The 15,195-nt window shown below is 34.9% G+C and overlaps 1 protein-coding gene across 2 annotated transcripts in view; it reads right to left on the reverse strand.

Moving 5' to 3' along the window:
* The window catches only part of USP12 (ubiquitin specific peptidase 12), an 83,816-nt gene that overhangs the window by 11,601 nt on the left and 57,020 nt on the right, over window positions 1-15,195 (reverse strand). Inside the window, exons 4-6 of one of the 2 annotated variants that reach the window (XM_037527069.2) lie at window positions 8,718-8,947; window positions 2,599-2,675; window positions 2,399-2,482 (exon numbers count right to left, since the gene is read on the reverse strand). In XM_037527069.2, the coding sequence (XP_037382966.1) occupies window positions 2,399-2,482; window positions 2,599-2,675; window positions 8,718-8,947 (391 nt within the window). The remainder of the gene's footprint in view (window positions 1-2,398; window positions 2,483-2,598; window positions 2,676-8,717; window positions 8,948-15,195) is intronic. The other variant, XM_037527070.2, reaches the window with a different exon arrangement.

The raw sequence follows: 15,195 nt of genomic DNA on the forward strand, positions 1-15,195 counted from the left end.
TTTAGAAAAGAAAAAGGACTTAAAATGGATACTCATTTAGATAGATCTTAGAATTATGCTGAGTGAAGAAAGTTGATCTCAAAAGGTCACATATTGCATGATCTCATTTACATAATATTCTCAAAATGACAAAATTATAGAGATGGAGGAAAGACTGGTGGCTGCAGGAGTTAGGAATAGCATCAACAGAGATGGGTATGGGTTTTCTGTGTGACTATACATTAAGGAGTACCACAAGGGAAATAAAGCATAGGGAAGTGGGACAACTCTGTATATTTACTGCTGTGGTGGTTACACGAATCTATGTACAATTACATGGAAATATACCCTTAAACACACACAAATGTGTAAATCTGAACAAAGGTATAGATTGTACCAAAGCTGTTTTCCTGACTTTGATCTTGGGGGAATTCTGAGTGAAGGTGGTACAAGAGACCTCTTCTTACCATTTCTGTTCTAATTTTACAACTTCCTTTGACTCAATATTCATTTGAAATTAAGTTAAAAAAATAAAAAGCAAAAAACATACGGGAACATGATAATATTACACAGAGACATCAGGACTACATCACTGCAGACTTCTCTTGACCACAGCCCAGAAGCTGGGCTTTCATACTCTTCACCACCTGTTCGTTATGGGTCAAGGACTTTGGTAGGTGAATAAATTCGCAGAAATTTCTTTCTGCAATAGCAACCATGCTAACTTTCTGCACATCTCTATGAGAGTCCTGCCCTATATATATATATATATATATATATATATATATATATATATATATATATAACCTGAACCTAATTATGAGAAAACATGAGACAAATCAAAAGAGAGACTTTCAACAAAAATAACAGCTACAATTTTCAAAAGGATCAAGATTATGTAAGTCAAGAAAAGCATAAGGAATTATTCAAATTTAAAATAATTAAAAAAGACATGTATATTAAATGTAATATGTGAATCTGAATGGAATCCTTTTCTCCATAAGGAACCATTACTGAACATCTGGATTCAAAAATAAGGTCAACAGTAACAGTAAATATATCAGTGTTACCTTCCTGATTTGGATGGATAAGATACACAGGAAAACCTCTTTGTTGATAGATAATAATTACATATCAGGGCCTTATTTTTTTTTTTTAATTTTTTTTTTTTTTATAGAGGCATGTGTTTTTTTTTTTTTTTTATTTATTTGTTTGTTTGTTTTGTTTATACATGCACTGGGTACAGTCAGAAGCGCGGGAGGGTGAGAGAATTCACCAGAGCCAGAGCGGGGAGCAGAGCAGGCAGAAGGACCGAAGTACACTGCTGAGGGGAGCAGCGGGCGGCAGGAGATTCTGCGCGCCATGCGGGACCCGCCTCCGGTGGCCGGGGAGCAGCCGGGGATTGAACCAGCGCTGCAGAGGCTGCGGGCAGCTTCGCAACCCAGCGCTCAACCGCTGCGCCACCGGGGAGGCTCAGGGCCTTATTTTTAAATCACTTAGGGTAATAAAAGCATTCTAAGAATTGTTCATACAACTTTTCCCTGAGTTTGAGACTGTTTCAAAATAAAAAAAAAAAAATTGTAAAAATGATGATTCCACTTCTTTTTTTTTTAAAGATTTACTTATCTTTAAAACAAGAACTGGGGTATAGTCAGAGGCGCGGGAGGGTGAGAGAATTCACCAGAGACAGAGTGGGGAACAGAATAGGCAGAAGAACCAAAATACACTGCTGAGGGGAGCAGCAGGCAAGAAAGGAGAGGTCTGCCACACCATGTGGGTCTCTCCCTGGCCGGCCGGGAATTGAACCATGCTGCAGAGGCTGCGGACAGCTCCACGGTGCGGCTCTCAACCCACTGCGCCACCGGGGAGGCCCTGATTCCACTTCTTAATAACAAAATCCAGTCTTTAGTACACTAAGAGAAGGCACAGAATCCTATGTAGGAAGAGCAGAAACTATGGTGGGGATAAGGAAAGTCCTTGAATATTATTTCATTATAATGTTGATAAGAATAAGATTCTGTCTGAAGCTGAACAATTCAGTGGGACCTGCTCAAATTTTATGTTGTTCTGCCTAAAGTCGCAATTTGCAAGTAACTATCCAGACAGCATTAAGTGAGGGCTACGGTCCTTTTTCCCTCACCAAGACAAAAGTTTACATAAATCAGGTAAGCTTCAAAACCAATATTTGTAGCATTAACCGTGCTAGTCTATGATTATTAAACGATAACAAAATGCAAAAAAATCACCTGATGGTACAGAGTTGAATATAGTTTATCTGGTAATTACTTAGTACGAGTGTTAATAAAATGAAGAATCTTTACTTGATGTCAATTTGCATAGATCACTTTCAGATCCAAAAGCCCATCTACAACATCTATTGCCAAAGAATCACTAAAATATTCAAAAGACACTAAATTACCGTTTGTGTGCTTCCTGTTTGCTGCGACATTCTTCACAGTAATATTTATATTCACTGCATAGAGTTTCTGTGTTGCTAAAACCCCTGTATAAAATTCAAAATAAATTTATTTTGTCTATACCAGAAAAATCACAGTCATTTAAAAAGATTCTACACCGAAGATATTCATTAAACTTCAAAATAAGCAACTCTACACTTACCTTAAACAGTGAGTAATTGATGTGTTTTGTTCCACATCAACAGAAAGATCTAAAAAATCTTCATCTTTGCTGCTTATCTGTAAAAATAGGGAGATATCTATGATATCTTCAAATATCAACAAACCGCTGTTCCAAAATCCACTGTATTTATTAGTAATAATTATATGCATAATTCTTTTTCTTAAAGTTCAAAAGAAAACTACCTTATTTGGATTGTTCAAAAGAATACTGAATAAATAACTCAGATGGACAGGCATAACATCAATGTTATGACTATCACTGACTCTTAACTGGTAACACCTAGTATGATGTGAAATTCCATTACTTCTCCAAATCTGGTGTTACTGTAAAATCTATACCATATATACTAATTCTTTTTTTTAAAAAAAAAGGCAAATACTGAATAAGAATGCTTGCAAAGGTCAAGCTATCGATCTTGTTCTAGCATTTAAGAAAATAATTTGATCCAAAATGAAAAATTATAATCATCATTTATGTCTACTTTCAATTCTCAAAAAAACATACAACAGAAAGTTCTGTGTGACTCAGGGTAAACCACCTTAACAAAAAAAATAATAATAATTAGGTTAGGTTACTCTATTCCCCTATGCCTCTCAACCAGGGGAGACTAAATACCCAGGAGAGTAGTACTTTCCTGTTTCAATATTGCATCCATGTTATAAGCTCAGCATCATTAAGTTGTGAAAAATTATGTGGTTAGACAGCTAGACATACACACAGAATATATATTATATAATGAAACAAATATGAGTAAATAGTACTGGGTATACAAGGTATAGTTACACTAAAAGATAACTCATCTGGATCTCAAGAGTCAATGAAAAAAGACAACTCAGAGAGGAGGAAAAAAATCCTAATGTGCTTAAAGAAAACAACCAGCCTAGTTTTCTAGAAAAGTGGGTAAGGTGACAACAGATAGTATAGTAGAAGTAAGCTAAAGCCTGAATTAGCTAGGGCTTTCTTCATATGTAGACTAGAGGGAAAAAAAAGATTAGTAAGTCTGATGTTTCTCAACCTATGATTAGTGATTCTAATACACTTCTCTCAGGGGTCTTCATTTTTAATTTTCATTTTTATAACAAAAAAAATTTAACCTAAAGATATTCTGGATTATCTGGATGTGCCTGAGTTACTATGTTTGTGTTTACAATTGTATTGGTATGAGGTGATCACTAAGTGGGGCAATACGTCGTTGCTGGACTGCCAAGTCCTAATGTCAGGTCACATCCAGTATCTAGGTGGTACAGGTGTAAAACTCAGTGAAAAAAGTATAGGCTAGAGATCTGCACTACTGAGTCATCAGCATAGGTGATAATAAAATGGAACAAGATCCTCCCAATGCAGGGAAGGAATGAAAACCTGGAACACATCCAAATTTCAAGAATAAATGGAAGAAGAAAAGCCAAGAAATGAGGCAAAGAAGGAAAACTCATATAACATAACAGAACACCAGAAGAGAGTCTTATTAATCAGTTTCCTACCAATTATTATATTAACAACTATATTACTAAAATCTGCTATACAAGCACTGTCTCATCCTCAAGCTTTTACAACCCTTCCTGCTCCCATCTGGATTAGGTCTACTATTTTCTGGTTCCCACGGCACCTTAAGTGTACCCACAGCATAACACATTTTACTAGTTTTAGAATTGCCTGACAATTTGCTTTTCAGTCTTCACCACTTTACAAGCATTTTGTGATCAGAAACTATGTCTTACTCATCTTTTTCTAACCTTTACCCATCTTCTTCTATCTGGCACAACTGGTACATAAATATTTTTGTAAAAGTAAGTGAAAACACAATACAAAGTTACTCTTGAGAAATTGTGAATTTTGTTCCTTTAGCTTAGTTTCACAAGGGTGTAGCACTAATGGTCATTTTCTGAATAAGCAAAATGATGGCTTAGATCTTAAAGAAATATTCTCAATTCACCCTCTTAATTCTTGTGATACTATCTGCAAATATATATTGCAGGTCACATGAAGACCTAATGACCAAATGACTGGGAAAAAAAAAAAAAGGCTCATTATCCATCCATTACAAAAGAAATAAATGTTTGAGTGCTAACAAAGATAGCTAATATCACTGTGTACTTCAGAAAGGTTTAATCTTTGTTCCCTATCATTCCCATCTGCAAAATAAACTTCAAAAGGTATTAACACAAAATCCCAAAGAACTCTAGATAGGGCCTCAAATCACCTTCCCCATTGCACCTATCACGTATTTCTCAACATGCTAAGGAAATTCAACTATTTTCTGTTTCACTGAAGGCCAAGTTATACGTGTATCTCCTAATAGAGACCTAATTCCATTATACCAAACATCAAGCAACTGCCAAATCCTGATTACATTTACTATTCCAGTAGAACAGTAACTAGAATTATTCTAATAATTGGGCAATGTCTCTGAAAGCTTGAGATTCAGTTATGATTTTTAAAAAAATTTTAAATAAATCATATCCAAAATACTCATCCTAAAATAACTGGAGTTGATTAGATTGAATTGAGATAAGTACTGAGTCTAATTCCCAACATCAAATATTACAAACTCGACCATTACTGCAATTAACTGACAACTGCAGCAAGGAACAAAGCACACACCAATAATTCAGAAACTTCTTCACAGGCTATTGTTTAATGTATTCAAGCATTCAATGATACCACTTTCACTGGATCTAAGAGAGGCTCATCAATAAAAATTTCTTTAGAAAAGGGAATTTTAATATTGTGTTCATTAATTAAAATTACACTATTGACAATGATAGCTCTGCAAATGCTTGGTTAACATTAAAAAGATCAAGGTATAATCAATAGTCTCAATGGTATGGGTTATCTGTACATTTATTTTTTTATTAATGGTTGAATCCAAAGGATCACCACTTGCTTAAAAAAAAAAAAGAGCGAGAGAAACACAGTACTATTTAAATTAGCACTTCCCACCCTAAAGACAGACTTAGGTATAAATCCAACAGACTATGTATGTAAAAGATTGATTTAAGGAAAACTACAAAACTCGAGTGAAAGAAATCAAGAAGATATAAATAAATGTATAGTCCACGTACTACATGGAATACTGTCAGCTGTCAGTTCTTCCCAACTAGGATCTATAGATTTAACATTATACCATTCAAGTTCACAGCACTTTATTTTATGGATAGTAATCAGCTTCTAAAGTTCTTATGATTTTAAATTTTACATAGGAAGGCAAAAGACCAGAATAACCAACACAGCATTAAAAAACAAAAAGAGACTGACACTATTTAATGTCAAGACTTACCATAATAAGCATCAGATATCAGAACAGTATAGTATTGGGGAAAAAATATACAACTAGGTCAATGGAACAGAACACAGAGCCCAGAGATACACCCAACAAATACAGTTCATTTATTTTTGACCAAAAAAAAAAAGGCAATTCAAAGAAAGGATAGTCTTGATTTGACAAATGGTGCTCGAAAAACGGGATATTCACGCCAAAAAAAAAAAAAAATTGAGACAGACTTTTGTATCTGATAGAGGACATCTAAAATATTCAAAGAACTCTTAAAATTAGACCCAAAAATGACTTTAAAAATGGACAAAAGATATGAACAGACACCTCACCAAAGAAGGTATACGGACAGCAAATAAGCATATAAAAAGATACTCAACATCATATGTCACTAAGGAATTTCAAATTAAAAAAAAGATCTACTTCACACACACTGGACTAGCTAACCACCAACAAAACACTGAGCACCATATGCAGAATGTAGATGTGGAGCAACAGAAACTTTCACTCATTGCTTGTGGGAATTCAAAATGGTAAGACAATTTTGAAAGACAATTTGACAGTTTCTTACAAAATTAAACATATTAATATCACATGATCCAGCAACTGCACTCCTCAGTATTAATCAAAGGAGTCAAAAAATTAGTCCACACAGAAACCTATACAGGGGTCCTTATAGAACCTTTATTCATAATTATCAAAACTTAGATGTAACATTGATGTCATTCAACAAATGAATGGGTAAACTGTGATAAATCCATCCAGTGGAATATAATCCAGTGATTAAAAAAAGAAATGAGGGCCTCCCCTGGTGGCGTAGCGGTTGAGCGCTGGGCTGTGAAGCTGCCCCGCAGCCTCTGCAGCACCTGTTCGATCCCCAGCTGCAGGCGAGGGTCCCACATGGCGCCCAGACCTCTCCTGCCACGCCCGCTGCTCCCCTCAGCAGTGTATTTCGTTGGTCTCCCTGTTCTGTTCCCCACTCTGGCTCTGGTGAATTCTCTCTCCCTCCCGTGCTTCTGACTGTTCCCAGTGCTTGTATAAATAAATAAATAAATCTTTTAAAAAATTAAATTAAATTAAAAAAAAAAAAAACAATTCACAAGAAAGTTAAAAAAAAAAAAATGAGCTATCATGCTTTGAAAAGACCTGGAGAAACATTACTAACATTATATATTACTAAGTGAAAGAAGGCAATCTGAAAGGCTACATACATATCTGATTACAACTATACAACATTCTGGAAAAGGCAAAACTATGGAGACAGTGAAAAGATCATTGGTTCCCAGAGTGCTGAGGAAGAAGGATGAAAACCTGGATCACAGGATCTTCAGGACAGTGAAACTACTCTGCATTATATTGAAATGGCATATACAGTTGTCAAAACAGAGCCAGAGAAAGAACAGACAACACTAAGAGTGAACCCTAATGTCAATCATAGGTTTTGGTTTATAATAAATAATGTATCAATATCAGCCCATCAATCACAACAAATATACTTCACTACAGGAAGATGTTAATTATAGCGGAATGCAGTCAGGAAGAAGTATTTGGGAATTCACTATACTTCCTACTCCATTTTTCTAAGGTCAATTAATAAAAAAATAATAATTAACTATTAGGCTCTGCCAGTGTTAAGTTTATCAGATTTAATCATCCAAGTTGACTACATTATTCCAACTAACAAACATAAAATGCTTCTCTTTTCTTGCTTGTGGACTCTCTTGCTAATAAGAATGACGCTACTTTCCTATGCTATTAAAAATTACTAGAACCATGTAAATAAAGACTGATAAGGCAAAAATCATCAAAGGATGTTTAATCTTGGGGGAAATTTTTATGTGCCCCCCACATACTGCCTACTAATCACAAGAGCATAAAAACCAAATCATCATAATACTGTGAAATGGAACATCTTGAATGGAAGAAAAAATTAATTTCACCAATGAGGGGCAGATGGATGCTGTGTGACTATATGCCATATCCTGAGATCGATCCATTAACAATGAACTGTTCCAGCCAAGAATATGTAACCTAAATCTAACTGGAAGAACATCAGACAAACTCGATATAAGGAATGTTGGATTTAAAAATAAAAAAATTAGGAAGGGACATGTTCTTCAAAAATGTAAACATCATAAAAGATAGAAAACTCTGAAAATGCTCTAGTTTATAAAGGAGGGGAAAGTAAACATGACCACATGCCAAGTCCAACATCTAACGTGGATTCTGTATTGAAGGCGAGAAAAGTCCCTAACAGGTATTATTTGTGAAATTGGATAATGGATGTTTAAGAGTTTGAGCTTTCATTTCATGTGTGAGCAATCAGGTAACAAGGTAAGACTATAACAGTATCTGATCCTATGTGCAATCAATTTTAAGCTTCTCCCCTACTGTTCATCTTTACAAAGTACACACAGGTGAATATTTTCCTCTCCTTGAGTATATACAGTATGTTTTTAAATGAATCATGAAAAATAAAAATAATCGAAGGAAAATAGAATGAAAAATTTAATATACCTCTCCGACCTATAGGTGCATTAATATTCACTATTAATTATTTTAACTAAGAAATATAATTTTAGAACATGATAGTCTCTTATATTGAAACAAAACCAATCTGCAGTAAGTTCTTTCTCAGTCAGTATACATTGTTAATAAGCAGCATTATGAAACCATGTAGATGGTTACCTTTCAACTGACAACTTTTAACTTAAGATCTTTATTATACCTATGCATTACAACTTTCAAGTTCACCTCCTTTACTAGTTCTCCACAAACTTTTAATATATTCACATTTTTTTCTATGAAAAATTGTATATATACTTACAGTTTCACAAGTAAGACATCTGGTTTCATTAGTCAATGTTCCCTGAAAAATCTCATGAACCCATGTTGGGTCTGGTGTGCTGTTATTATTTTCACTGTCAATATTACCATTAGGTAAACGGCCGTTTTGTTTTTCCTGTTTTCTCTCTTCTTGTAAAATATCAGCAATTGTATTTAGTAGATAATTTAAGAATTCATGGGCATCTTGTTGCATGTAGTTGTCAAAAAGTTCTAAAAATAAAAATATATTAGAGAATTATTCCAGAAATAATAACACCATTAAAAAAATAAACTTAAAAAGAATATCTATGCTACAGTACTAAGTTTAAATGTTTGTTATTGTTAGCAATATTATTATATTGTTAATAGTTTTCATAGGTGGCTATCTTTCACACATAAAAATTATGATTGAATTTGGGGAAAATAAAGTTGAGATGAATGAGAATCATTTTTTTAAAATAAAATCAATTCTGATTCATGAGAAAAGGGCAAAGCCTATCCTCATACATTTACATAATGGAAAGGTAAGAAATGAGCCTTTTTTTATTAGATGATCTGACCTATTACCCCACAAACATTACAATTTAACAAGATTTTTGCATATATAGTCATTTTTGTTATAATTCATAAATACATTAGAAATTGACATCTCTAATGAGACCATCTAGGTTCTCACAGGCTTCTGCTTTCCTTTCTTTCAGTTATGTAATGAGAAAATCCAGTTTTCTTGAGAATGGTTTTAAAAAAAGTCAAGTAAAATCTTATCAACATTATGACAAGTTTTTACACTACTGGCACTCTGGAAAACTCCCCCAGGTCTCCCAGATCAAAGGGCCACATGATCTTATGAGATCTGCCCATATCTAGTGTCTCCTAAAATTCCTTAGAAATTTCAACAAACACATGGCCAACAAAACATTCTATTATTCTATATGCTAAGGTGCAGCCCTGGAACGACGCAGAATAACGTGCATTTTAAGTTCTTTTCCCCCTCTGGTTTTTGCTGAAGGGCAGTTTTTAATAGGAGTCAAATGTTCCTGATCTTTCAAACCAACAATATGACATGTTTTATTTTATTTTATTTTTTTAATACGACATGTTTTAAAGCAGATGTTGGGCAACCTTTTGCCAATGCCAAGTGAAATACATAAGGCCCACACAGAAAGTTTATTAAAATTATACATTACTGGGCCATATATCCTAGAAATTCTAATTTAGTAAATCAGAGATAATGTCTACAACCTGGAACTTTTTAAATCTCCTCCACATGACTCTGTATGCAGTCAGGATTAGGAAATAATGGTATTAGGAATTATCTATTTAACCCAGGTCCCGTCCAAATGTGAGACTTTATAACTTCAAGAAATACTGTAAGTTAAACATATTAGTAAATACAGTAGAAAACACTAAGCACTTTCCCCTCTACTTGGCATTGTTCGCCCTAAGGTAGCAGAGTAAGGCATTTGGAGGTAGTATCTCATTTGATTATCAGAACCACCTTGTGATACCATTATTGACTTATTTTAAATGAGGAGATGGGATCAGAGAGGGTAAAGTCACACTATTAAGAAACAGTAGGGTCAGGATTCCAATCAGGCTGTTCAACTCACCAAGCTGTATAAAAAGTACCACGCCAGTGTAGACCTAGCCCCACAAACATGTAGCTAGGGCTTAGTCAACAAAACATTCTCAGAAAAACTACCTAATTAGGAAATTAAACTTTTAGATCCTCAACGCACGTTTAATAAATTCCAGAAAGATTACAGTTTACATTTTTCAAGTGAAAGCACACAAACTTAGAAGAAAATTTAGGTGAAGTCAGATAAAAGGAGTAAGAAAAGCACATTTTAGCTACTGATAGAACTGCATAAAATTAAGTCCTAATGTATCACCAAAAACTGTTCAAAAACAGTTAAACCTGAAAATTAACATCTTCAGCATGCAGTTTATATAAAAGAAAAAATACAAAGGGAGCAAAGAACTTGAAATCAACAATTTATAGAAACAGAATTCATCAATGGCAGAAACATGAGAAAAAGTTCAACACCTTGATAATCAAAGGGCCTTGCTTCAGTTTGTAAAATGGAATACCCTCCATCTTTGCAAATTGTCAGAAAAAGTAAAGCTTTTTGGAGTTATTGACAATGGGGAGGTATGTTAAAAGGAAATAAAGAATGGTTTCAATCTTGATATGAAAAGAAGTATCCCATTTAGGGAGCAGCTGCTAAAGCAATACTGAATTCTTTTTATGGTTATATCTCTAACTGTATATATGTCACAGGTATGTCACTCTCTGATCTCAAATCAATAAGATTGTAACTACATACATATGTTACTTCTCTACTATGCTTGTCCTGGGAGATTTTATTAGTCTTAAACTCCTTTATGTTTTTTTTTATTTAAATATTTTATTTTATATAATTCTTACATCTTTTTTAATCTTCGCACAATGTATGCATTTTCATTTTGGTTATATTCCCCATACAATTGCCCCCCCCCCCACTATTTTGCCGCTAATCTTTCCTTTCCCTGTGCGCCCCCCACCTCCCGCCCCGGGTAGTGTGTCTCTAGTTTATAGATGCTTGTTGATTTTGATTTTTACTTTGTATTGATTAGTCTTTTTCCTGGTTTCTTATTTAGGTTTTCTAAATTCCTGCTATGAGTGAGACCACCCGGTATTTTTCTTTTTCTTTCTGACTTATTTTGCTGAGCATGATCCCTTCTAGCTCCATCCATGTTGCTACAAACTGCATGTGTTTATCTTTTTTGATTGCTGAGTAATATTCCATTATGTATATGTACCACATCTTCTTGATCCAGTCATTTATTTTTGGGCATTTGGGTTGTTTCCATAGCTTAGCTAGTGTAAATAGTGCTGCTATAAACATAGGCATGCAGGTGCCCTTTGGAATTACTGTTTCTGTGTCCTTTGGGTAAATACCTAGGAGTGGAATTGCTGGATCATATGGAAGCTCTGTTTAGGAGGTCAAGAAATCTCCACACAGCTCTCCATAGTGGCTGGACCAGTGTGCACTCCCACCAGCAGTGCAGGAGAGTTCCTTTTTCTCCACAACCTCGCCAACATTTGTTGTTGCTAGTTTCTTTAATATGTGCCATTCTCACTGGTGTGAGATGGTATCTCATTGTAGTTTTGATTTGCATTTCCCTGATGACAAGTGATGTTGAACATTTTTTCATATGCCTGTTGGCCATTTGCATTTCTTCTTCAGAGAAGTTTCTTTTTAGCTCTTCTGCCCATTTTTTGACTGGATTATTTTCTTTGTTTTTGTTGAAACTCCTTTATGTTATTTTTAAGACCAACAAAAGCCCTGCATTCTAAGAGTTACTGCATTAACCTGCCCGGACTTAACATCTCACTGCACTTGAATTTGCTATGCTGTGTCCACTGATTTCTGGCTATGGGAGATAGTAGATTCAAAGCACTGTGACACCATTCTCCATATCCCTGACACTGTGAGATAAACTGAACACCTCCTGGCCATCCATCCACTCTGTCTCTCTGAGTCCATGTCAAGTAATACTTACAACCCTCAGATGGTTCCACCACAGGAGCAATCTATATCTAAGCTGAGATATCTAAAGTTAATTTACTTTTACTCTTGCCTTCCCAGCACAATATCCCCAAGCCTGAAAATAATACTCCTTCCCTTAACCCTACATTCCTATCCTATACTACTCTCATTCATTTATTGTACCTTATTTCTTTCTTGTCCTTCATATTTTCCTGACTCTTCCTACTGTTCCAAGAACCACTTTCTGTTCTCAACTTTCTATTTCTTCAACCTCAGGGAGCATTTTCTAACTCCTTGCTGCTAATTTTCAACCATTACTTTTACTTATATATAAAAACTTACCCTCAATCAAAAAATCTCTGAAGATCTAGTCATACTAACTGTAGTTCTCCTTTCTGTGACAAATATGTCAAGCTCCCCTGACCCACTACCTGATTTACTGTTTCTCTCTCCACCCAAACTCCTAGACATTTTTAGTATCTAGGCAAGTTCCTTAAGTGCATGAAGAACCCCTTAAAAATTAAGGGTTTCATCTCTCATTCACTCACCCTCCCCAGGTGAAAAATCTAGAACCATCCAACTTCAGGAGGGACAAGAGAGGAATTGGAAAATAATTATAGTAGAGTTGATTAGAGGGCTTAAGAAAAATGAAAACAAATGGGGAAAGTTATGGAGAAAACTAAAAAGAATGACAATGGGAGAAGACTCATCAAAAGATTTTATAAACACTGCCAAAGGTGTAGTTGAGAGACGAACAATTCACCACAGTGGACAGCCCCATGATGGCTCAATGCCACAATCTAAAGTAGCCTCATTTTCCATTAAAAAAAATTATTCCAGTATATATGCATTTTCTTAAAGTTAAAATATGTGCATGTTTTTGTTTAAAAAACTGAAATACCTTTTTTGAGATGGTCATTTAACACAGAACAATTTCTTACTGGCAGAAATACCTCAAATTGATTTGAATGCTCTAGAAATGAGATGCAAAATAACCAAAGGAAATACTCTTGTATTTTACTGAAATATTTAAAATAATATATAGTTCAAGTTCTATGCAATACAGTATACTGAACATGCTAGAGTTCTGCAGTGCCTAGAAGCAACTACTACAGGTTTTAAAACAACAACTAGGAATGCATAAACACTGAGAAAACACTGACTAAATGACCTCAAGACAGCCCCATAAGCTGTTTAACATCTGATTTTTTAAATCTTGGTTTTCTTATGCTTTACTTGTGTCTATGCTAAGTAGCATAATGGGAAAGGTGGACTTCTAACTTGTTCTGGAAAATTAAACAAATCCATTCACTCACTCACTCAACAAATATTTAGATTAAGCACCTACTATGTGCCAGGAACTGGATTATGTGCTGGGACTACAATGGTGAGCAAAAACAAATAGGTTCCCTCCATCATGGAACTGACAGTCTAGTGGGAGAGAGACAATTTCATTATTAAATAAATGTATGAGCTACTACAGTCTTGATACAGTAGCAGTATTAATGCAGAAAAAAATGAAAACTTAATCACTGCTTAAAAATAGGTTGTTTTCCTCATAATTCAGAAATAGCTACTGACTTTCAGTACACAAAGTATCTTTCATGCTTTTGGAGAAAAATCACTGAAGTGAATATGGAAAATCACTCACTCAAATCTATTTAAGAGGTGTTAATAGGTGAAAAAGACAAATACTTAAAAATATGTCTTTTTTAATTTGTATTTATATTTACTTTTATATCTCTCCACAGTATCTGAAACATTGCTGTAACATACAGGTTCCTTGAGAACAAGGGTGCTTTCTATCTCATTCAGCGCTGTATCCCCAGCACTTATAACAGTGCCTGCCACGTACCAGATGTACTTGACATTTATGAATTAATGAACGAATGAAAAAATTGGGGACTGAAACTGCTAAGATGACATATGAAGAGTAAATGTGACCCAAACAACAACTGAACTATGGCCACTAAGATTCGGTGAGTGTCAGGGCCCACAGAGCCACAGATGTCAGCTGATCAAACTTCAAGCCCATCTAAAATGATCCCAATTGTATGGGGAATATAAAAATAAAATTTATTATTTAAAAAAGAAAAAAAAAATGATCCCAGGCTCTCTAATTGAGTTACATAATTAGATCACCAGCCTGTGTTTTGTTACTCTAAAATAATAGAGAGTTTACAGGAAATTGCAATAAATGACATCATTTCTTACCTACATTACTAAACTAGCCTCCTATATGGTTTCCTGGTTTTAACTCAAGCTGCACATGCAATTTACCCATGTCCTCCATGCCACTCTGCCTAGTACCCAAAGGGACCTTTTCCCGATCAGTCCAGAACATGCCACCCACCTGCTCACAATCCTCCAATGACAGCTTCCCATTGCTTTCAAAATAAAACAAAGCTCTAACTTCTTGCCTTTCTAACTTTCTCTTGATCTTACCACACTTTTGCCACACTCATTTTCTTGTTGGCCTTCAAGCACTCAGGGCAACTGTAATTTCTGTCCTGTTTGAGACAATTTTGCCTGTGATCTTCAAACAGTTTGTTTTTCACTTCAAATCTCTGACCTAACATCACTCATGGAGACATTAATTACCTATATATCTAGCTCTAAACTAGCAACTGACTCTTTAGCCCATTTCCCTGTTTCATTTTTATTCAAAGCAATGATTATATTACGTTAAGTGTGTGGTTATCTTCTGTACTAGAATGTCAGCCTCCAGAAGGCAGAGACTTTTTGATATCTCTATGCCTAGTTTCTGCATACTAAACAGCACACAGTAGAAACTAAATATATAACTAATCAACTCAAACATACAGCTCGTTTCCCATCATCAAAGGTAATACATTATGGAGCAAGCAAGTATTATCATACTATAGAAGAGCAAAGAAGAGCAATGTACTAGAGTTCTCTTATGCTATGATTAAGTAACACAAATTA

This window comes from Talpa occidentalis, unplaced genomic scaffold (genome assembly GCF_014898055.3).
Source record: "Talpa occidentalis isolate TD23 unplaced genomic scaffold, MPIMG_talOcc4v2.1 talOcc4.5, whole genome shotgun sequence".
Taxonomy (NCBI): domain Eukaryota; kingdom Metazoa; phylum Chordata; class Mammalia; order Eulipotyphla; family Talpidae; genus Talpa; species Talpa occidentalis.